Source organism: Monodon monoceros, unplaced genomic scaffold, assembly GCF_005190385.1.
Source record: "Monodon monoceros isolate NGI ecotype Baffin Bay Population unplaced genomic scaffold, NGI_Narwhal_1 Super_Scaffold_17, whole genome shotgun sequence".
Lineage (NCBI taxonomy): Eukaryota > Metazoa > Chordata > Mammalia > Artiodactyla > Monodontidae > Monodon > Monodon monoceros.
The window spans coordinates 23,500,274-23,523,834 of record NW_021703773.1 but is presented as its reverse complement, the minus strand read 5'-3'; the positions used below and the strand labels follow the sequence as shown (position 1 = coordinate 23,523,834).

At 42.5% G+C, this 23,561-nt stretch overlaps 1 protein-coding gene across 3 annotated transcripts in view; it reads left to right on the top strand.

Moving 5' to 3' along the window:
* TDRP (testis development related protein) overlaps positions 1–23,561 on the top strand; it is a 53,222-nt gene that overhangs the window by 12,921 nt on the left and 16,740 nt on the right. The window contains exon 1 of one of the 3 annotated variants that reach the window (XM_029226586.1): positions 15,650–15,792. The exons of the other annotated variants lie outside the window; for them this stretch is intronic. Within the exon in view, the coding sequence (XP_029082419.1) occupies positions 15,667–15,792 (126 nt within the window). The 5' untranslated portion in view covers positions 15,650–15,666. Of the gene's footprint in view, positions 1–15,649; positions 15,793–23,561 lie in introns of those variants that run through there. 3 annotated transcript variants of the gene reach the window in all.

Below are 23,561 nucleotides of genomic sequence, written 5' to 3'. Positions count from 1 at the left end.
GCAGGCACAAAGCTGAGAACAGCTGCATTGAAATGGGTAAGGAGGTTGCTTCGCTTCACTCACAATAGCCATTCCCACAAGTGTCCCTTAGCACAATTGGTAGTAAACGCCAAACTCAAGACTTCTCCGTCAGGAAGGTAATAGAAGAGTGGAGCATGTGCCCTACGTTCTGGCTTTTTGAGAAGCTGCCCAAGGGACTAGCTTGTCTCACCTGACTGGCATACTTGGCACACCTGGGGCCACTGAGAACATATGAGAGTTCAGCTGCTTGTTGCGGTGCCAGAGAACCTACAGACAGATGCCAGAGGGAAAAAGAGGTTACAAGCTCTGGAAAGAGAAACTGAGAAAACTCTCCAATTGGGAAATTACATGCACAACCTCAGAGGAGACACATCCCCAGAAAAGATTTAGAGGCTCCCAGAATCTCTAGCCAGCATGCTTGGTGAAGGTCTTTCCCTGTACAAAGCCAGTCCATAAAGACTGGGAGAGGTGGCAGTTTTTTCAAATGCCCAAATCTCAGCAAAAAATAATGAGGCATCTGAAGAAACAGGGAAATATGGCCTAGTCATAGGAACAAAATAAATATCCAGAAACTGACCCTAAAGAAGCTGAGATCTGTGAATTACCTACAAATTCAAATTAATTGTCTTAAACACAGTATGCTACGAGAGAGCATAGAGAACTAACTGCAATTGTGAAAATGATGCATGAACGAAATGTAAATATCAACACAGAGGAACTATAAAAAAGGACCAAATTGTGGAGCTGAAGAATACAATAGCTAAATTGAAAATTTCTCTAGGGGGTTCAACAACAGAATCGACCAAGTAGAAGAAAGAATCAGTGAGTTTGAAGACAAGTCACTTGAAATTACTGAGTCAGGAACAAAAAGAAAAAAGAATGACAAAGAGTGTAGAAGGCCTAAGAGACTTATGGGACACGAATAAGTGGACCAATACATGCAGTGTCAGAGAACTAGGAGAAAAGGGCAGGAAGCTTCCCAAACCTGAGGAAGGAGATAAATATCCAAATTCAAGTTGCTCAAAAGAGGCCCAAACCAAGACACATTATAATAAAACTGTCACAAGGCAAAGCCAAAGAGAGAATCTTAAAAACAGCAAGAAAAAAGCGAGTTGTCACATACAAGGGAGGACCCATAAGATTCTCAGTGAATATCTTAGCAGTAACGTTACAGGCCAGGAGGAAGTGGGATGATATAGTCAAAGTGCTGAAAGAAAATAAAAATGCCAACCAGGAAAACTATCTGGCAAAACCGTCCTTCAAAAATGAAGGAGAAATAAGACCTTCCCAGAGAAATAAAAGCTGAGGGAGTAATTACCTTGTCACTAGAGTTGCTTTAGCAGAAGAACTAAAGGGAGTTCCTTCACATTGAAATGAAAGGATGCTTGATGTAACATAAAAGCACATGAAAACATAATGCTTTTTGTTAAAGGTGAATATATAGACAGGTATAAAATCTGTAATACTGGTGTTACGTAGATCACTTTTAATTTGGGTATAGAACTTAAAAGATAAAAACATAAATATAGTAACTATAAATAAATGTAAAAAGATGTAATTTGTGATATTGATAACAAGTGGAGGGGAGATATAAAGGAGTAGAGTTTCTGTATGTGATTGAAGTTATTCATTTAAAAGATTGTTGTAACTATAAAATATATTATGTAGCCCCCACAAAAAAATACCCGTAGAATATACACAAAAGAAAATGAGAAAGGGATCGAAGCATGTCCCTACAGAAAACCAATGAAACAAAGGAAGGAAGCAAGAACAGAAAAGAGGAACAAATAAACTGTAAGACATACAAAAAACAATCAACAAAATGGAAATAGTAAGTGCTTCCCTATCAGTAATTACTTTCAGTGTAAATATATTACACTCCCCAATCAAAAGATACAGAGTAGCTGAATAGATTTTTAAAAATAAGTATGCAAGGGCTTCCCTGGTGGCGCAGTGGTTGAGAGACCGCCTGCTGATGCAGGGGACATGGGTTCGTGCCCCGGTCCGGGAAGATCCCACATGCCGTGGAGCGGCTGGGCCCGTGAGCCATGGCCGCTGAGCCTGCGCGTCCGGAGCCTGTGCTCTGCAACGGGAGAGGCCACAACAGTGAGAGGCCCGCGTACCGCAAAAAAAAAAAAAAGAAAAAAAAGTATGCAAGTACATCAAACAAAAAAATAAGTCAAAAATTTGTCACAGGAGACAAGGAGGGTCATCATATAATTATATATGTTACATATATATTATATATGTAATACATATATCACAGCTCCCAAATATATGAAGCAAACATTGACAGAATTAAGGACAGAAATAGACAACAACATAATAATAGTAGGAAACTTGAATACCCCACTTCCAGTAATGAGTAAAACAACCTACAGAAGATCAGTAAGCAAACAGCAGATTTGAACAATACTATAGATCAAATGGACCTAACCAGACTATATAGAACATTCCCAACAACAGCGGAATACATGTTCTTCTCAGATTAACAAAGAACATTCTCCAAGGGAAATCATGTTAGGCCACAAAACAAGTCCTAATAAATTTAGTAAGATTGAGATCATACTGAGGATCTTTTGAACCACAATGGAATGAAACTAGAAATCAATAGCTAAAGGAAAACTGGAAATTCATAGGTATGTAGAAAGTAAGACACTCTTGAACAACCAGTGAGCTAAAATCACCAGAGAAATTAGAAAATATCTTGAGGCAAATGAAAACAAACGCAGGACACCCGGATTTATGGAATGTAGCCAAGCAGTACCAAGAAGGAGTTTATAGTGGCAGATACTTACATTAAAAACTAGACCTCTGGGGCTTCCCTGGTGGTGCAGTGGTTGAGAGTCCGCCTGCCGATGCAGGGGGCGCGGGTTCTGTGAGCCATGGCATGGCCGCTGAGCCCACGCATCCGGAGCCTGTGCTCCGCAATGGGAGAGGCCACAACAGTGAGAGGCCTGTAGAGGCCTGTGTACCGCAAAAAAAAAAAATAAATAAAAATTAGACCTCAAGTCAATATATTTACACTTTAAGGAACTAGAAAAAGAACAAACGAAACTGAAAGTTAGCAGAAAGAAGGAAATCATAAAGAATAGAGCAGAGAGGAATGATTAGATAGTAGAAGAACGATAGAAAAAAGTCAGTGAAACTAAAAGTTGGTTTTTTGAAAAGATTAACAAAGTTGACAAACTCTCAGAGGAAAAAAAAGAAAAATCAGAAATGACAGGTGGTATTAAAACTGATGTCACAGAAATAAAAAGGATTACAAGAGATTGCTATGAACAATTATACACTAACAAATTTGATAAACTGGAAGATAGGAATAGATTTCTAGAAGCATACAACCAACCAAGACTGAACATGAAGAAATAAAAATCTGAACAGATATATAACTAGTAAGGAGTTTGAATCAGTAATCAAAAACCTCCCAACAAAGAAAAACTGTGGACCAGATGGCTTCACTGGAAAATTCTTTTGAACACTTAAAGAAAATTAACACCAGTCCTTCTTAAACTCTTCCCAAAAATTAAAGAGGAAGAAACATTTCCAAACTCATTTTATGAGGCCAGCATTACTCTAATAGCAAAACCAGAAAAAGATACTACAAGCAGACTTCCCTGGCGGTCCCGTGGTTAAGACTTCGTGCTCCCACTGCAGGGGGTGTGGGTTTGATCCCTGGTCAGGCAACTAAGATCCCACATGCTGCGTGGCGTGGCCAAAGAAAAAGAAAAAATGCTACAAGAAAAGTATAGAACAGTATCTTTGATGAATATTGATACAAAAATCCTCAACAAAATACTAGCAAACCAAATTCAGCAACACATTAAAAGGATGATACACTATGACCAAGTGGGATTTATTCTTGGAACCCAAGGATGGTTCAAGATTTGAAAATCTATGTGTAACATGCCACATTAACATATTGAAGGAGAAAAACCACATAATTATCTCAATTGATACAGAAAAAGCATTTCATAAAATTCAGCACCTTATCATGACAAAGCATTTAACTGATTATAAACAGAGGGAAAATACCACAACATAATTAAGACCATATATGAAAAGCCCACAGCTAACATCCTACTCAGTGGTGAAAAATTGAAAGCTTTTAATCGAAGATCAGTAATAATGCAAGGATGCCCATTCTTGCCACTTCTGTTCCATGTAGTGCTGGAAGTCCTAGCCAGAGCACATTAGGCAAGAAAAAGAAATAAAAGGCATCCAAATTGGAAAGAAAGAAGTAAAATTATCTCTTTTTGCAGATGACACGATCTTATACATAGAAAACTTAGAGATTCCACAAAAAAAGCTTGTTATAACTAATGAGCAAATTTAGAAAAGTTGCTGGATACATAATCAGGTTTGTTTCTATACACTACAGTGAAAATTCCAAAAAGGAGATTAAGAAAAAGATCCCATTTACAGTAGCATCAAAAGAATCAAAAACTTGGAATAAATTTAACCACGGGGACAAAAATGCAATGCACTGAAACTAGAAAACGTTGCTGAAAGAAATTAAAGAAGACACAAATAAGTAGAAAGACATCCTATGTTCATGGAGTGGAAGACTTGATATTCTTAAAATATCCACACTACCCAAAGTGATCTATGGATTCACTGCAATCCCTACCAGATCCAGTGGCAGTTTTTGCAGAAATAGAAAAATCCATCTTAAAATTCATATGGAATCCTAAAGAACTATGAATAGCCAAAATACTTTTTGACTAGCCCCCAGTTTTTTTCTTGAGAAGGAAAAAGCTGGAGACCTCACACTTTCTGACCTCAAAACATATTACAGACTACAGTAACATAAACAGTATGGCACTGGCCTAAAGACAGACATACAGACCTGTGAAACAGACTAGAGAGCCCAGAAATAAACTCTCACTTATGTGGTCAAATGGTCTATGACAAGGGTGACAAGAACACATGATGGGGAAAGAACAGTCTGTTCAGCCAATGAAATGTAGAAAACTAGTTATCCACATGCAAAAAAATGAAGTTGAACCCTGGCATTATACCATGTACAAAAGATAACTTAAAATGAATTAAAGACCTAAACATAAGATCTGAAACCATAAGACTCCTAGAAGAAAACAGGCAAAAATCTTCTTCGTATTGGTCTTGGCAGTGATTTCTTGGATATGCCACCAGAACACAGCCAATAAAACCAAAAATTGACAAGTGAGGCTACATGAAACTTAAAAACTTCTGTGCAGCGAAGGAAACAACAGTAAAAAGGGCAGCCTATGGAATGTGAGAAAATATTTGCAAACCTCATACCTGAGGTTTGGGGTTAATATGCAGAATATAGAAATGAACTACAGCTCAACACCGAAAACAAACAAGGAAACAAACCTGATTTTTAAAATGGGCAAAGAACTTGAGTATACATTTTTCCAAAGAACTATGCAAATTTACTATATTCTGTTTGCATGGAAATGCAAATCAAAACCACAACATCAGCTCACACATGTTAGGATGGCCACTATCAAAAAAACCCCAGAAAATAACAAGTGTTGGTAAAGATGAAATTGAAATTGAAGAAATTGCAACCCTGTGCACTGTTGGTGGGAATGTAAAATGGTGCAGCCACTATGGAAAACAGCCTGGAGTTTCCAAAAATGTTTTAGAGAAGTACCATATGATTCAGTAGTCCCACTCCTTCCTTCCATAAAGAAAATGTGGTCCATGCGCAGAATGGAATAATGCTTAGCCTTTAAAAAGAGGGGAATCCTGTCATGCTCCAACATTGATGAACCTTGGGGATATTATGCTGAGTGAAACAAGCTCACCACGAAAAGATAAATGTGTATGATTCCACTTATATGAGGTCTTGAAATAATCAAAGTCTCAGACACAGGACATAGAATTGGAGTGCCCAGGGCTAGGGAAGGCAGAAAACAGGGAGCTACTGTTTGGTGGTTAGGAGTTTCAGTTTTGCAGGATGAAAAAAAGTCCTAGAGCTCTCTTGCACAACAATGTGAATATAGTTAGTACTGTACTTGCTATAGACCGAATGTTTGTGTCTCCCCGCAAATTCACACGTTGAAACCTAACCCCCAAGGTGATGGTGTTAGGAGGTGGGGCCTTTGGGAGGTCATAGGTCATGAGGATGGAACCCTCATGAATGGGATTAGTGCCCTGAGAAAGGAAGCACCAGAGAGCTCCCTTCCCTCTTCCGCCATCTGAGGACATAGGGGAAAAAGTGCCATTGTGAACCAGGAAATGGGCCTCACCGTACACTGAATCTGCAGGCCCCTTCATCTTGTATTTCCAGCCTCCAGAACTATAAGACATAAATTTCTGCTGTTTATAAGACACCTAGTCTGTTGTATTGTGTATGGTAATCCCAAACTGACTAAGACAGTACTATATACTTAGAAATGGTTAAAATGGTACATTTTGTGTTATGTGTTTTTTACCATAATAAAAAAGTGGGGTGCCCAGGCTACCCACACTTCTCTCTAGCTGACTACAAGTCAGGGGTTCCATGATCTCCCATTGGTTTCAGTAATTAACTAGGAAAGCTTACAGAAATTCAAGAAAGCACTTTACTTAAAATTAGAGGTATATTGTAAAGGATAAAACGCAGGAACAACCAGATGGAAGAGATGCATGGAGCCAGGTGTGTGGGGAGGGGCCTCCTCGACCTCTGTGGACCTGCTGTCTTCCCCGCGCACGTGCCCTCACCAGCCTGGAGGCTCCTGAACCTGTTATCTGGAAGTTCTGTTTCCTCCTATCAGGCAGGATAGATGAAATCACTGGCATTGGTCACTGAGTCAATTTTAGCCTTTCCCAAAGGTCAAGGGAGGGGGCGGTGGTGGGATGCAGGACGGACAGACGGAAAGTTCTAACTATAGGAGTTTGCTTTTCTGGTGGCCAGCCCCCATCCTGAAGTTCTCTAGCCCCCCCCCCCACCAAGACCCCCATGCGTCATCTTATTAGCATACAAAAGACTATAAATTCCAAGTCTTTAGGGGGCTTTGTGCCAGGAAGCAGAGACAAAGACCAAATATTTATCTTTACCAAATCCCCAATATTTGATTTGTTGTAAATGTATATGGATTTCAAACTAGACTTTTTATTAAAATACGTAAATGTTTTCTTAAAAAAACTTTAAAAAATGATAAAATCTCTCAGTTTTTCTCTGTGTTTTTCCTCTTGCTTTTATGCTGAGAAAGGCATTTCCTTCCTTGAGATCAGATTCTCCTTAGTTCCTTTATGGCTTCATTTAAAAGGAAAAACTCTTTCATCTGTGTGGAATTTATTTTGCTGTCTGTTGTGAAAATAAGAACTTAAGTTTTTTTCTCTAAGAGTAGATAAGCAGTTGTTCTAAATCTTTTTTTTTTGTTTAAATCATTGTTCTTTTACCCTCTTTGACACATCACTCTTATTAAAATTGCTGTGTGTTATGGTTTGTTGGGTTTTTCCATTCTGTTCTCTTGAATTCTGCCTATTCTTGTTACATTTCCACAGTTTACTTGCTGAAGTTTTATAATATGTTTAATAACTGTGGCACAAATTGCCTTTTATTAGACTTTTTAAAATGTCTTCCTTTTTGTGAATGAAAAATGTTGCCTGCCACATCCTGAAAAAAGGGTGTTGCTGCCATCAAACCACTACAGCCCCTCCTGATGGTGCGCCCTGAGGGGACCCAGGCTGGAGACAGATGGGCTGACTCAGCCACTGCAGCCCTCCCCCCTCCCCCACCCCCGCTCCCCACAAACTGTGCACCCTGAGGGAACTTAGGGTGGGAAAGCACAGGATGCTGGCCCCAGAGAGCTGAGGTGCATAGCAAAGGAATGACTTCAGAGTCCAGACTCCTGCATCTTGCCATGCACAGAAAAGCACTAAATTCCTTAACTTGGTTTTCTTTAATTAACAGTAGTACTCTTTGGATGTTCCCACTACCTGGTCTTTGTTGGAAAAACTTCTGTGTATCCTAGCTCCTCCCTTACCTCTTCCGAGCAGTCCCTCAGAGCCATCTAAGAGGCTGCATCCCAGGCTTGAAGTCCGCAGAAAGAAAACAATTGTCAACTTTTAGGTTGTGCTTTTTTTTTTTTTTTTCAGTCGACACTTTCCTGTTTACTTTTTGTATGTATGTGTCTTATTGAGCTAGGTTATTATCTTCTTTTTTTGTTTTTAATACGACTTTATGTTTTAGAGCAGTTTTAGGTTCACAGCAAAATTGAGGGTGGGGCACAGAGATTTCCCATGTACCCCTTCCCCCACCCCTCCCCCAGCCCACTGTCACCATCCCCACCAGATGGGAGATTAGTTACAATCCATGAACCTGCACTGATACATCATCACCACCCAGAGTCCCTAGCTTACATCAGGGCTCACTCTTGGCGTTGAACATTCTGTGGGTTTGACAAATGTATAATGACAGGTATCCACCATGAGAGTGTCATAGAGAGTAGTTTCACTGCCCTAAAAATCCTCTGTGCTCCACCTGTTCCTCCCTCCCCCAAACCCTGATCTTTTTACTGTCCCCACAGTTTTGCCTTTTCCAGAATGTCATAGAGTTGAATCACACAGTCTGTAGCCTTCTCAGATGGGCTTCTTTCACTCAATTAAATGCATTTAATGTTTTGTCATGTCTTTTCATGACTTGATAGCTCATTTCTTTTTAGCTGAATAATATCCCTGTTGTCTGGATGGACCAAGTTTATTTACCCATTCAACTGCTGAAGGACATCTTGGTTGCTTCCAAGATTTGGATATTATGAATGAAGCTTCTGTATAAACATCCACATGCAGGTTGATGTGTGATCATAGCTTTTTGACTCCTTTGGGTAAATACTAAGGCATGTGATTGCTGGACCTTCTGGTTAGAGTATGTTTATTTGTATAAGAAACTGCCAACCTGTCCTCCAAAGTGACTTTTCCATTTTGCATTCCTGCCGGTAATGATGAGAGTTCCTGTTGCTCCACATCCTCACCGGCACTTGGTGTTGTCAGTGTTTTGCATTTTGGCCATTTTCATAGTTGCATAGTGGTATCTAACTGTTGTTTTAATTTGCAATTTCCTGATGACATATGTTGTTTGTCACCTTTTCATATGCTTAGTCACTGTCTGTCTATACATGTTTTAGTTAATGCTTAATTGTTTTCCGTGAAATAAATGTGCTGTGGACCCCCTGATATTTAATGGGTTCACTCTGGCTGGGACACCAGTTACAGCTGACATCTTTGATTATTCACTTTTGCATGTGAAAGTGGAAAACAGGTTTGTTTTTGTATGAGAAAATAGGAATTCACCTTTTTGGTTTCACCCTGTATATCTTCTTTGGTGAGGGGTATGTTCAGGTCTTTTGCCCATTTTTATATTGGGTTTTCATTTTCTTGTTGTTGAGGTTTAAGAGTTCTTTGTATGTTTTGGACAATAGTCAAATACCTGATAGGTATGTCTCTTGCAAATATTTTCTTCAGGTCTATGGATTTTCTTCTCACTCTCTTGAATTTTCACCTTTTCTTGTCATATTCCACATTTCTGAGGACCATGATTTGATGCCGATGGGGGCAGCAGCTCACTGTCTGGAGGGACTTGGGAGAAGCAAGGGGCTTAGACCTGCATCTTCTGAGGCCCATAGGACTTAGAGCTGCCACATATTCTACCCCCATCCCAGGTAGAAATCATAACTACCAGACCAGTAATTTGAGAAGAAATTATACTTCCTAATATTTATTCTTGTCATTCAGGTAATGATTTTTTTATCTTCATTTATTCAAGTTATTTTTTAAATGTAATTTGTCAAGGTAACGTGTAACTTTTTTCTGAACATCTTAAATGTTCTTGTCTTGAGAATAGCATTTTTTCTATTGTCTCTAACTGCAATAAACCTATTTAGTTTTATACATTTATTTTATATTTAGTCATTTCATTAGGTCTAATGGTTCTTCACTTGATGCTTTTCCATTTTCTAGTTATATAGTCTTTGCCTAAATTATAATAATTGTATTTTCCTTTCCAGTTGTTTTAACTCATTTCTGTTTTATGCCTTGTACTGATTAGAACTTATAGAATAATACTGAGTAATAATGTGGGAGGGCTGCCATATCTTTCTTCTGACTTTATTTTGGGTTATGCCGGCTAGAATATCATGTATTTTGATAGTACTTTAAGCATGCTCATGTACACAATATTTTGAATGCCTGTATTTGTAGTTGTAATCAGAGAGGGAGATTTCATAGTTTCATAGATATAGCTTTTTTGGCTGGCCAAGAGATTAGTGAGCATTTAAAAATCATAGAAAATGTAGAGCAGAAAATATATTTAAAGCGAGGGTGGAGGAGGAACCTGTCAGATTCAGTCCCATTGGCTGTCTCAGTACGCGGAGGCCAGTGTCGTCCAAATTTAACGAAGTTCAGGCTGAGTAGGCGCTAGGTCACTTCCACTGGGTTGCAGATGGTAAGTGGGGACCTGACCTGACCTTCATTCCCAGTATACGTGGTATCTTTGTTCAGAGATATTAGCTGAAGTGTAATAAAGTCTGAGTTGTGAAACTTTTCCTTTTCTAGATTTTTTTTCAGGATAAATTCCATCAATATCCAGTTCCTTCGACATACAAAATGAGAATCTTTATTTTAGGTAGCCCTTCAAGGCCAGAAGCAAATACTCTCAACCTGTTGGTGCCAGCCTCTGGGGGCGAGGGATGGCATGTGAGAGCTGCAAATCGGCTCATTCAGCATGTGTCCCCACGGTCTTTGGGTGGGACTCCTTCCCCGGAGCTGGAAAGCTGATTTTGCCGTTTCCCAGTGTCAGTGGGGACTACCCTTCCCTGTAGCCACTTACAGAAAACAGTCCACTGTGCCGATGTGGACCTTCTGGTCACCAAGGGGCTTTGTAACCAAAGGGTTTCTTGTATTTACACGTGTGAGCTAAGGAGCAGCAGGTCGGGCCGAGGCATCCTGGACCCTGGATTGTTGCAGAGAATGTTGATCCAGAGAAGCGTGGAGGACGGCGGCCTCCCTACTCCCGTGTTGTGGTTGTGAATCCGTGGCTGTTCCCTGGCAGGTCAGCTCTGGTCCCGTTTTCTGGGGGTCATTCCTGCAGGCTCAGTGTGGAGCCCCATCCTTCAGTCTTTCGGCAGCTGGACGTGCAGCTGTATTTTTCTGTATTAAATCTCTGTATGTGAGTTAAATAGTGGCTGCTGTTAATTGTCTGTACCAAGCTCTGTAGGCCCTGGGTGTGCTGCTCCCAGGATTGGAACATGTGAAGATCAGTCATGGCAGTTGGCATCTGCGCTCAGGCATCTTTACACACAGGAGTGAAAAGGGTAGTGCATACCATGCCTTTGCTATGAACTGTTTCAGCTTTTGTGATGTGACCAGATATTTCAGGCATTTTTTTAAGAGTCTACTTTTGTGATGTGACCAGATACTTCAGGCATTTTCCTCCACCGTTGGGCCAAGGCTGGTAAGAGGTGGTAGGAATAAGCTCTCTCTGGGCTTCTGAGTGTGATCTGCACCCCTTCCACAGTATTTTCAAATACAACCACCTGCCTTTTTCTCTTTAAACAGCTTTATTGAGACGTCATTCATATAACAGTGAATTCATTCACTTAAATGGTACAATTAAATGGTTTTTAGTGTATTCACAGATATGTGCAACTGCCAATTTTAGGACATTTTCAGGACCTCAGAAAGAAACCCTGTGCCCTGTAGCTCTCCACCCCCCCGTATTTTCCCTCCCCAAGCAACTGCTCGTCTACTTTGTATTACTACAGATTTCACTATTTTGGACTTTCACATATCATGTAATGTGTGGACTTTTGTGACTGGCCGCTTTCACTGAGCATATTTTAAAAGGTTCACCTGTGTTATAGCATGTGTCAGTATTTTGTTACTTTTTATGGCTGAATAATATTCCATTTTATCAATTTACCACAGACGTTTGGGTTGTTTCCACTTTTTGGCTATTATGAATGCTGCTATAAACAGTTGTGGCAAAGATTTTGTGTGGACCTGTTTTTCACTTCCAATGGGTATATATCTAGGAGTGGAATTTCTAGGTGCCTCAGACTGAATGTTTATGCCCCCCAAATTCATATGTTAAATCCTAACCCCCAGTGTGAATTAGGTCGGGTGCCAGAAACCTAATGAGTGGGATTAGTGCTCTTATAAAAGGGACCCGCGAGAGTTCACTGCCTCTTCCATCACATGGGAGTGCGCTGAGCTTAGCCATCAGTGAGCCAAGAAGTGGGCCCTCATCAGACACCCACTCTGCTGGCACCTTGGTCTTGAACTTCCCACCCCCCAGACTGTGAGGAATAAATTTCCATTGTTTATAAGCCACCCAGTCCGTGGTGTTCTGTTACAGCAGCTCAAATGGAGAAGACACTGGATCACATGGTTTCTGTATGTGAAATCGTTTTACAAACCTGCTGACTGTTTCCTACAAGTGACATCGTTTTTCATTCCCACCAGTAGTGTTTGAGGGTTTGATCTCTACAATTCCGCACATACACGTATTATTACCTGACTTTTTGATTCTAGCCATCCTTGTGGGAGTGAAGTAGTATTTCATTGTGGTTTTGATTTGTATCAATATTTCTCTGATGACTGACGTATCGAGCATCTTTTCGTGTACTTATTGGCTATTTGTATCACTTTCTTGATAGTGTACTTTGAAGCACAAAAGTTTTAAATTTTGATGAAGTTCAGTTGCTTCATGGTTTGATAAGACATCAACTTATTAATGTCTACAAAGAAGTCAGATGGGATTACATTGCATTGAATCTGTAACCATGTTATGTATTCTGATCCATGAACATTGTATGATTTTTCCGTTTATCCAGATATTTTAAAAGTCTATTTCAACAATATTTTGTGGTTTTCAGAGAAGAAATTTTGAACTTTTGTAAAATGTATCCCTAAGTATTCTTTTTGATGTGTTTGTATGTGGCATTGTTTTCTTTATTTTTTTGATTGCTCATTGCTGGTGTACAGGAACACAACTGATTTTTGTATATTGATCATGTATTGTGATTGAACTGGTTTATTCTAGTAGGTTTTTAGGGGATTCCTTAGGATTTTCTATGTAAAATATGATGTCATCTGCAAATAGAAGTATTGTACTTTTTCCTCTCCAATCTGGATGCTTTTTATTTCTTTTTCTTGTCTGATTGCCTTGCTGGCACCTCAACACAGTGTTGAATAGCGATAGGCATCCTTGACTCATTCCTGATCTTAGGGGGAAAGCTTTCAGTATTTTACCATTTAGTCTGATGTTAGCTGTGAGTTTTTCATAGATGCTCATTATCAGATTGAGGAAGTTCTCTTTTTTTAAAAAAAATAATCACTGATTTTTAAAAATAGTATAACAAGCAAAACAAACATTTAAAACTTATTGCTACCATGCTTAGAACATACAGTGACAGTTCTATTATAACTATACAATATATGTAAATTATACTTGAAACCTGAATGTTGTGTCTTGACTTTAATTCATTTCAAACTATTTCTGATTTCCCTTTTGAGTGCTTGTTTGATTCATTGGTTATTTAGGCATGCTTTGTTTAATTTCCACCTCGTTGTGAGTTTTTCCTGGTATGGATTTTTAATTTCATTCCTCTGTTGTCAGAGGCTCTACTGTGAATAATTTTATCTTTTTCACGTGTTGTTTATTTTCTGTCTAGTTCGATCCATTATTGATAGTGGCATACTGAAGTCTCTTTTATTGTTGGATTGTCTAGTTCTCTCTTTATTTCTCTACATTTTTGCTTCTTCTTCTTGTATTTTTTTCTGTTATTATGTGCCTATATGTTTTTAATTGTTATATCTTCCTGATGGTGAGCCATTTATCATTATGAAATAATCTTTATTAACTTTAAAATTTTTAATGTTTATTTTCTTCATTAATATAGCCACTCCAGCTATTTTTGTGGTTGCTGTTTGCATGATTTATCTTTTCCCTTCCTTTTACTTTCAGTCTGTTTTTATCTTTGAATCTAAAGTGTGTCTCCTGTAGGCAGCATTTAGTTGGATCACTTTTTAAAATCCAGTATGACAATCTCTGCCTTTGATTGGATTGTTTAATCAGTTTACATTTAATAGTATTATTGCTTAGTTGAATTTACATCTGCCATTTTTTGTTTTCTTCATGTCTTTTTTGTTCTGCTATTCCTCCTTTACTACTTTCTTTTGTGTTAAGTGTATACTTTCTAATGTAACATCTTAATATCTTATTATTTTACTGTCTGTAGTCATCTTCACAGTCCAGTACAGTTTTACCCGCACCCGCCTCTTTTATGCTATTATTGGCAAATGTATTACACTTGTGTTACATAAGCCCAACATTACATTAGATACATGTTATTGTATACACTTAAGTTAGTTATAAGAAGTAAAAAAATAAGCATTTATACTGTGTTTTATAATTACATAATTACTTCTACCAGTGCTCTTTGTTTTTTCATGTGGATTTGAATTACCATTTGGAGTTACTTTTAGTCCGAAGACCTTCCTTTAGTGTTTCTTGTAAGACAGATCTGCTAGCAACAAATTCTTTCAGATTTGCTTATCTGGGGAAGTCTTTATTTCATCTTTATTTATGAGAGATAGCTTTGTTGGATACAGGATTTGTGTTTGTCAGTTTTTTCATGGAGTACTTTGAGTATGTTATTCCACTGCCTCTGGCCTTCATTGTTTCTTCTGAGAGCCAGCTCCTAATCTTACTTGGGGAGGGGGGTCCCTTGGTAAGTGACTGGTTGTTTTTCCCTTCTAGTTTTCAAGAACTTCCTCCTTGTCTTTGTGTGGTGTAATAAAGAAAATGTCTGGTCTTTCCCACCGCCACCCCCCCATTCCTAGCACAGGGGTTCCAAACACTTGGGATTCCTGAGGGTCAGGAGTCATTGTTACGCTAAGACATGAACTCACAGTGTGCCCCTCCACAGCATCAGGATGGGGCTTGGTTACCAGAAAGACCAGGCATAGGAAGAGAGGTTTGGGATCCCCCAGGGAATGGAGAGGGCTAGAGACTGAGTTCTATCACATGGTCAATGATTTAATCAATGAATCATGCCAACAGAATGAAATTCCAGTAAAGACAGTGGAGCTTCATGGTTGGTAAACACATTGTGTGTGTGTGTGTGTGTGTGTGTGTGTTTGAGAGAGAGAGAGAGAGAGAGAAGCTGGTTCTGAATCCACAGGCAGAGGGCAGGGAAGCTCTGCGTTCCCCCCAGCCTCTGAATTTATACCTATTGATTGCCTGGGGCCACTGAAATGAGGCTGGTGTCTTCAGTAAAGACAGTCTTGAGGAGGACTGAGCCTTGAACTTGAACTTGAGTCTGAGAGTAGCTCCAGGTGGTTAGCCTCAGAATTGTATTACAGTAAAACAGCTGATGTTGACTCTGACTTTAACTATGATGTATGTGTTTGTGGGTCTCTGTGTTCATCCTACTTGGAGTTTCTAGAGCTTCCTGAATGTATGGATTTTTGTTTTTCAATGAATTTGGGAAACGTTCTGTTATTTGTTTGAATTTTTTTTTTTTTTTTTTTTTTTTTTTGCTGTACGCAGACCTCTCACTGCTGTGGCTTCTCCCGTTGCGGAGCACAGGCTCCGGACGCGCAGGCTCAGCGGCCATGGCTCACGGGCCCAGCCGCTCCGCGGCATGTGGGATCTTCCCAGACCGGGGCATGAACCCGTATCCCCTTCATCGGCAGGCGGACTCTCAACCACTGCGCCACCAGGGAAGCCCCAGCACAGTGTTATTAGCTATGGTCACCGTCATGGACATCACACCCGCACAACGTATTATAACTGTGAGTTTGTACTTCTGACACTGTTCACCCACTCCCTCCATCCCTCCTCTGCCTTGGGCAGCCACTAATCTGTCTCTGTCTCTCTGAACTGGGTTCTTTTTTTTTTTGCGGTACGTAGGCCTCTCACTGTTGTGGCCTCTCCCGTTGCGGAGCACAGGCTCTGGACATGCAGGCTTAGCGGCCACGGCTCACGGGCCCAGCCGCTCTGCGGCATGTGGGATCTTCCCGGACCGGGGTACGAACCCGTGTCCCCTGCATCGGCAGGCGGACTCTCAACCACTGTGCCACCAGGGAAGCCCTTGTTTTGTTTTTGACTCTACGTATAAGTGAGATCATACAGTATTTGTCTTTCTCTGTCTGACTTATTTCACTGAGCATAATGTCCCCAAGGTCCATCCATGTTGTTGCAAACGGCAAGATTTCATTCTTTTTTATGGCTGAATAATAGTCTTGTGTGTGTGTGTGTGTGTGTGTGTGTGTGTAGGTTGTTTCTATGTCTTAGCTATTGTGAATAGTGCTGCACTGAACATGGGGTACATATATCTTTTTGAGTTAGTGTTTTCACAGAAGTAGAATTGCTGGATCATATGGTAGTTCTATTTAATTTTTTTGTGGAATCTCTATACTGTTTTCCATAGTGGCTGCACCAATTACATTCCCACCAACCGTGCAACACTTGTTATTGATATTTTTTGTCTTTTGGTAATAGCCATTCTCATAGGTGTGAGGTGATATCTTACTGTGGTTTTAATTTGCGTTTCCCTGATGACTAGTGATGTTGAGTATCTTTTCACATACCTATTGGCCATCTGTATGTCTTCTTTGAAAAAGTGTTGAGAGCCTCTGCCCATTTTTTAATTGGATCGTTTGTTTTTTTCTATTGAGTTGTATGAGTTTTTTATATATTTTGGATATTAGCCCTTTATCAGATATATGATTTGCGAATATTTTCACCCATTCAGTAGATTACCTTTTCATTTTGTTGATGGTTTCCTTTGCTGTGCAGAAGCTTTTCTGTTTGATTTAGTCTGGCTTGTTTATTTTTGCTTTTGTTGTCTGTGCTTTTGGTAGAAAATCCAATAAGTCATCACTAAGACTGATGTCAAGGCGCTTACCCAGCTGTGTTTTCTTCTATGGTTTCCAGTCTCACACTCAAGTCTTTAATCCATTTTTAGTTAATTTTTGTGTACGGTGTAAGGTAGTAGTCCGGTTTCATTCTTTTGCATGTATATGCTGTCCAGTTTTCCTAACACCATTTATGGAAGAGACTGTCCTATCCCCATTGTATATTCTTGGCTCCTTTGTTGTAAATTAACTGATCATGCATGCATGGATTTATTTCTGCCTTTTCTATTCTGTTCCATTGACCCATGTGTCTGTTTTTATGTCAGTAACAGGCTATTTTAATTACTGTAGCTTTATAACATAGTCTGAAATCAGGGAGCATGTTGCCTTCAGCTTTGTTCTTCTTCTCAAGATTGTTTTGGCTATTTGGGATCTTTTGTGGTTCCATACAAATTTTAGGATTGTTTGTTCTATATGTAAGTAAATCTGGGCACTACCCCCCCCATTCCTGTTGCCAACTTCGTAACTTACTTATCTGCTCCTTGTTTCGTGTCCCACTGGGTTATCTTTGTGAGGTCTGCCCTGTGCCCCCCAATGTTGAGTGTTGGGCTTTGCCCCTCAGGGAAGCCCTCCTCTGGGTGCACCCACCATCGCCTGGGCTGCGGTGGGTTTGGCAGGCCAGCCTTCCTCTTGCCCTGACGGCATCCAGCTGTTAAACTCCACTAACTGCCAGCTGGTTACTCTATTATTTCCAGCAATACTCGGGGGCATAAATTGCTCTGCAGATGCATGCATTCTGACTGGCTCCTTTGAGGGAAGCATTTCTGAGGCCCCTGTTGATCATCGCTCTGACCTCAAGGGGCCCCTTCTGGCTTCTCCTCCTTGCTTCTCTCCTGCAAGCTTGCTGCTCAGCTTAGCTGCACCTCAAGTCTGCTCTTTTTTTTTTTTTTTTTTTTTGCGGTACGAGGGGCCCCTCACTGTTGTGGCCTCTCCCGTTGCGGAGCACAGGCTCCGGACGCGCAGGCTCAGCGGCCATGGCTCACGGGCCCAGCCACTCCGCGGCATGTGGGATCCTCCCGGACCGGGGCACGAACCCGTATCCCCTGCATCGGCAGGCGGACTCTCAACCACTGCGCCACCAGGGAAGCCCTCAAGTCTTTTCTTGATCACCTTTCTCCACCTCTCGCTGCTCTTGACAGCACCCTCCCCTGTGCTGTGTCACAAATAAAGTTGGTGCCTTTGGGAGGAGCCCTTCCATGGCTCCAAAGCTGGCTCACAGTATCTTGTGTCCTGCTTTCCCCTGGCAGGGTCTCTGAGCCAGGGCTCTGGAGCTGGGGTGGAGACCACGACAAGCTTCTCTGAGTGGCACCCCACTCTAGGAGCTGAGCGCTAGTGGGGGTGGGGAGCAGCCTGGGGTCTCCTGGTGTGTAGTAGCTGCCACTGTGTGAGCTGGACCCAGAGACCAGGGTCCAGGGTTTGCAGTGTTCCATACCCAGGGTGAGCCTCTGTCTGCTGAGTGGGGGCTGGATGGAAGGAGGGAGCCCTCACCTCGGGAGCCTTGGGATGAGAAATGCAGAAGCCCTGAACCCTGCCTCGGGCCTGGGGGAGAGCAGGCTCAGTGCTGCCGGCTGCAGCTGGGGGCCCAGGGGCCGTGGTCAGGTTCAAATGCCACCGATGCTTGCTTGCCTTTTGTACATTTTCTTAATTTCTGGATTTTCAAATATTCGTCGATTTTCTTGAGTAGATTATTTCTTCATTTACTCTTCACCCTAAGGAGCATTTCCAGAGGCTTTTAATGGTTGTGGTTTTGTTTGTTTACACGTTTCAGTAGTTTCACTGGGGAGTGGGCCCTGGTCTCTTCAGGCCGTCGTGGTGGAGGCTGATACTTGCTTTAATTTGTAAAGCCCGCCTAAGTGGGTGTTGCTCGTGCGGGGCAGGGGCAGCGTGACCCCCCCCTTGTGTCGTGCGGGGGCCGGAGCAGCGTGCCCCCCCCCCCCCCCCCCGTGCTGGCTCCGTTTCTCGTTTTGCTCATCTCTTGGCGGAAGTCAAATCCTCCACTCCTCTTCCTTCTCATGGGAAGTGTTTGGTACAGAAGTGAATGGAGGGTGGGAGTGCACGAGGTGAAAGTCCTGTGTTACTCTTGCTGTTTCTGGCGTTCTCCAGGCCTGTGCGGAGAGGACACAGCAGCCGCCACGCTACAGCAACGTGGTGATTGCGGGCGCAGCTCTGCTCCGAGGCTGGACCCGTCGTTTACCGTCAGTTCAGGAGCCACTGTTTAAAATCAGTGTTCTGGATCAGTGCCATTTAGTGAGTTGTATGTCTCAAGTCATTTTCAAAAGGAATGAGGGATTGAGTTAAGATGAGAGTTTTTTTCTTTTATCTATTGATTCTTATCTCTGGCTCTTACATATACTCGTCTACCTTTAAGTTTATTTTTGCGGTAGTAACTGAGAATACTGCCGTGACTTATAAACACTAGCTACCTTTGGTCTGATTTTTACATGTGTTTATTGGCATCTTTATGCAATTTGTAATTGCTCTGTTTTGACACTTAGAACAAGTTAGGTTCTTACTACTATTTTTAGTAGTATGACTGCAAATACCTAGAATTTTAGAATACCTGATGGTTGTGTGATTGTTATACGGTTAACGATGATTAGCTTCTCATCCCGCTGTGAGAGTGGAGAACTGAATCTAAATTTCTGGTAGGATTATGGGTTGTTCTGTCACTTCTGCCCTGGAAACCACGCATGTAACCCACACGGGAGCCTGGGAGGAAGACGGGAACCGGGCCCTCCATCAGCCTTCCCTTCCTGCCGTGCCCGCTGCTGGTGGCTCACTGGCACCCCTCTCTGGCGGTGAGAGCTGAATGGCCTTAAGGAGGTGGCCAAGCTGGCCTTTCTTAGGACAGAGGCCCGCGGCGGCAGAGCAGGAAGGGCCGGGACAGCGGCGGTGGTGGTGCTGTCAGGGGCCGGAGGGAAGTGCAAATAGCCTGGTGCCCGCATGTGAAGGTGGGGCAGCGGCCTCACCACACGAGGGTGAAGCGTGGGAACGGCTACCCTCTGGACCAAGGAGACCTGGAGCTGAGACCACGTGCATTGGAGCCTGCCCCTCCTCCTGGGACCGTAGGCAGGGGGAGGGGGGCTGGCGGGAAGGCCAGCTGCAGAGGGAGCGGGAGGGCAGCATCCCCACTTGGGGCCTGGGATCGGGTTTCTAGCTCTCCTGGCCCCCGCTGCTCCCTGGAGAGGCCTCCTTCTTCCAGGCCTCTTCACTGGAGGGTGTGCACACTTCCTTGCGTGATTTCTGTGCTGCTATGCAGAAGGCTGGGCTTTGTGAATACTCACTTTTATTTTTTCTCAACCTAAGCCTCGTTGAGGTACTGGTTATCTGATGGTACTGGATTTTGGCAGCTTTTTTATTCCCATTGCTGTGAATGGAGAGGATATTCAAAGGTTGGAAGTGGGTGGGAGTAGATGGAATTTTCCTTTGGCCTCTGGCAACAGGTTCAGTTCATCCGTCTGAAATATTTCTAGCAAAAAAAATCCCCATATTTTGGACCTTGGTTGGCAAAGTGGTGGATTATGTTTCTTCACCAGGATTTGCTTTTTCCAGTTTCTTTGAAGCGTCTTTGTCTTAGTGTGATCAGGCTGCTGTAACTAAACACCACAGACTGGGTGGCTTAAACAACAGAAATTCGTTTCTCGCAGCTCTGGTGAGGACCCCTTCCTGGCTGTAGGCTTCTTGCTGTGGAGGGAGGGCTGAGGAAGCTCTCGGGGTCTCTTTTCTAAGGGCACTAATCCCAGCACGAGGGCTCCACCCTCAGGACCTGGTCACCTCCCAAAGACCCCCCTCCTAACACCATCACATCAGGGTTTAGGATTCCAACATGTGAATTTTGGGGGGAAACATACATTTAGACCATGGCCTTCCATGTGCTGACGAATAGCATTTCTCCCTCCTGAAGGCCCTTCGGCCCTGGAGTCTTACCAGAGGGCCTGCAATAATGAGCCTGTTATTAAAGCCGATTAGCACTTAGCGCCTGGGGTGCGTGGATTTGTAGGGAACAGTTAATGCTCCTACTGGATTAGTCCCTTTCAGCACTTGGCAAACCTGTTGCACAGTTTGTACCAAGGAAGGTTGTAGTGGGCAGTGTGGATGGGTTTGGATTTTCCAGTTACATAAGTACTCCACATGTATTAATTAATGTTTGTTTTCATCAGGCCTACAAGATTATATGAAGGTTGTAATTTATATTGGTTACATAAATTGAGTATTTAAGTAATCATTTAAGGTTAAGTTTTATTCTGGGTAAACACTTTGTTAAAAAATTTGGTGTGGGAAGGAAAAATTCCCTTTTCCCCACTCTCTAAATCCTGCTCTAAATAAGTAGTTACCACTATTAATATACAATTAGCCAGTTAGTTTTCAAATAGCTCTTTTAAAAGGGACATAAGGTGGAAGTTTTTCAGAATGGGAAATGATTAAAAATGCAGCTTAAAAGGTCTGAATGAATTTATTACGTTTGGTTCCGAAATGTGCAAAAGCCAAGAGCAGAGTTCTTTTGTCTTAACCATTGTCTGTGTTTGAATAGTTTTTGGTGTGTTAGAATTTAAACATTCCAAGATCTCTGTGTTCACTTCCTGAGATAGTAGAGCACAAAGAAGTCAGTGAACCGGGAGTGTGAACGGGTCGTGTTTGCGGGAGGGCCGAGTACTGAGCTTCTCCTCCTGAGACGCTTGGGTGATAATAAGGTGGTGGCCAAGGGTGTGCAGATCCAGGGCAGGCGCAGAGACCCGGGCCACCTCTGTGGGGACAGCGTCCACGGTCCTGTGCCTCCTGAAGAGATCTCATTTCGCACCTCATTTGGGGACTTGTTTCTAGCTTCAGGACTTTTAATAACACTTCATGGCTGCACCCCAAGGCTAAACGAGCGAAAGAAAACTGAAGGAAAAGAAGGGCATGTTATGCAGAAGACAGCGTCTCGGGCATCAGGAAAGGCCAAGGGCTGCCGGCAGGGCGGGGTGGGGGCACAGAGCTGCTGGGAGCTGTTTAATGACAGAAGATCCGAGTCATTTCAGGCCACTAGTCCTCCCCTTCTCTCTGGCTGTAGAACAGAAGGCTCGCCTGACCGGGTCCTGTGTCTCCTGAGCTGAAGACCTGGTCACATGACCAAGCTTCTCCCATATACTCAGCCTTCCCTAGTCAGAGAAGATCCTGTTTTCTTTCGTTTTGCCCATTTTCCTACTAGGTTGTTTTGATTTTTTTAAAATTGTTTTATAAAACTCTTTATATTGAGGACTTTGGATTTTTATCATTAAAAATCCAAAAACTTCTGCAATCTTTCATAGAAAAATAGCTGGTTTTTTTGTTTTTCAAATTCGGAAAGAACTGTAAAGTTTATAATTAAATAAAAGAAGCAGTACCCATTTCTCCCCTCCCCACCATGAGTTCTGGTCTCGGAAGTTACCCTTTTTAATGTTGAAGCTATCTCTCAAGATACCTGCCTGCAGGTTTCCAAGCTCAGTGCTTATCCTATGTTGCAGAGAGAGAATCTGTAGAATGCGGCCTCTGTAGAGACTGGCCTCTGTGTGTATAAACTGTTTGCTCTTTGCTTCTGGGTTTCAGAGGGAAGCACTTTTCAGAGCAGTCTTTTCTGCAGCATTAGGGAGACGTTTCCCACGGGCACGGGGTTGAGATGTGTTTTATTTGACCTGTTACCTACGGGGCAGAATCCCACGTGCCCTCAGTGGCCTCTGCTGTGGATCAGACGTTTTCCGACACCTGAGAATGCACTGCTGCACGTGTTCCTTTCCACAGCATCTGGGAGGCATGGTCCCCCTAGCGGGGAGCTCTGTTCTGAACTGGGGGCTGCTGCTGTGGCCACTGCACGTCTGTCTTTGATGCTGGAAAACCCTCAGCCATGCTCTTGCTTTTCCTCATGAAATCCATCTTAGCTGGGTTGCACCCTGACTCTGGCTGAGCTCTGCCCTGCGTCAGTTTCTATCTGGCAACTTGCTCTGTGCACTGAGGTCTCCTCCTGCCAGAAGAGTCAGTATCTGCTTGGTAACACCTCGTACTCTTTCTGTCCACCGTCTGCCTTTTAGTTTCCTGGGGCCTCCTCCCGCCTCGGCCCCCGTCAGCCAGCCCTTCAGGGATGCCCTGTTCCCTGCTCTCTCCGACTAGGACACATGGTCTGCAACTGTAGCTGTACTGAAGGGGACACGTTGAGTCTCGTGTCTGCCTGCCACCCAGTTCTCCAGTTCACAGTTTTTGCTCTTTCCTCTAGAGATCCTGTCTGCATGTAACACATCTAAACACAGAAGGACGTCAGTACATATATGCATGCCCAGATGTCCTAAGTACAAAGAGTGTGTGTGTCCCCAGATCTGTACGGGCAGCTGGTAGCACCGCTGGCATCTTGCTGGTGGGCCGGTGTTAGTCCCTGTGGCCCCTTCTGCCCCCAGGTGTGGATGCACCGCGTCTGCCTAATGAGGCCTCAGCAGACAGGCGTTCGGGTCGCCCCCCTCGGGACTCGGCAGTATATTTTCCTGCTCATGCTTTCGGCACAAAGATGCACTTTGCTCTGAATCACGAACCTGTCTCTTTTCTTCCATTAGCATGAATAATTTATTTGACTGTCAAATGATTAGGGTATTTAAAAGATTTAAACATTGTTGAACAAGTGACCAAACAAACCAAGTAAC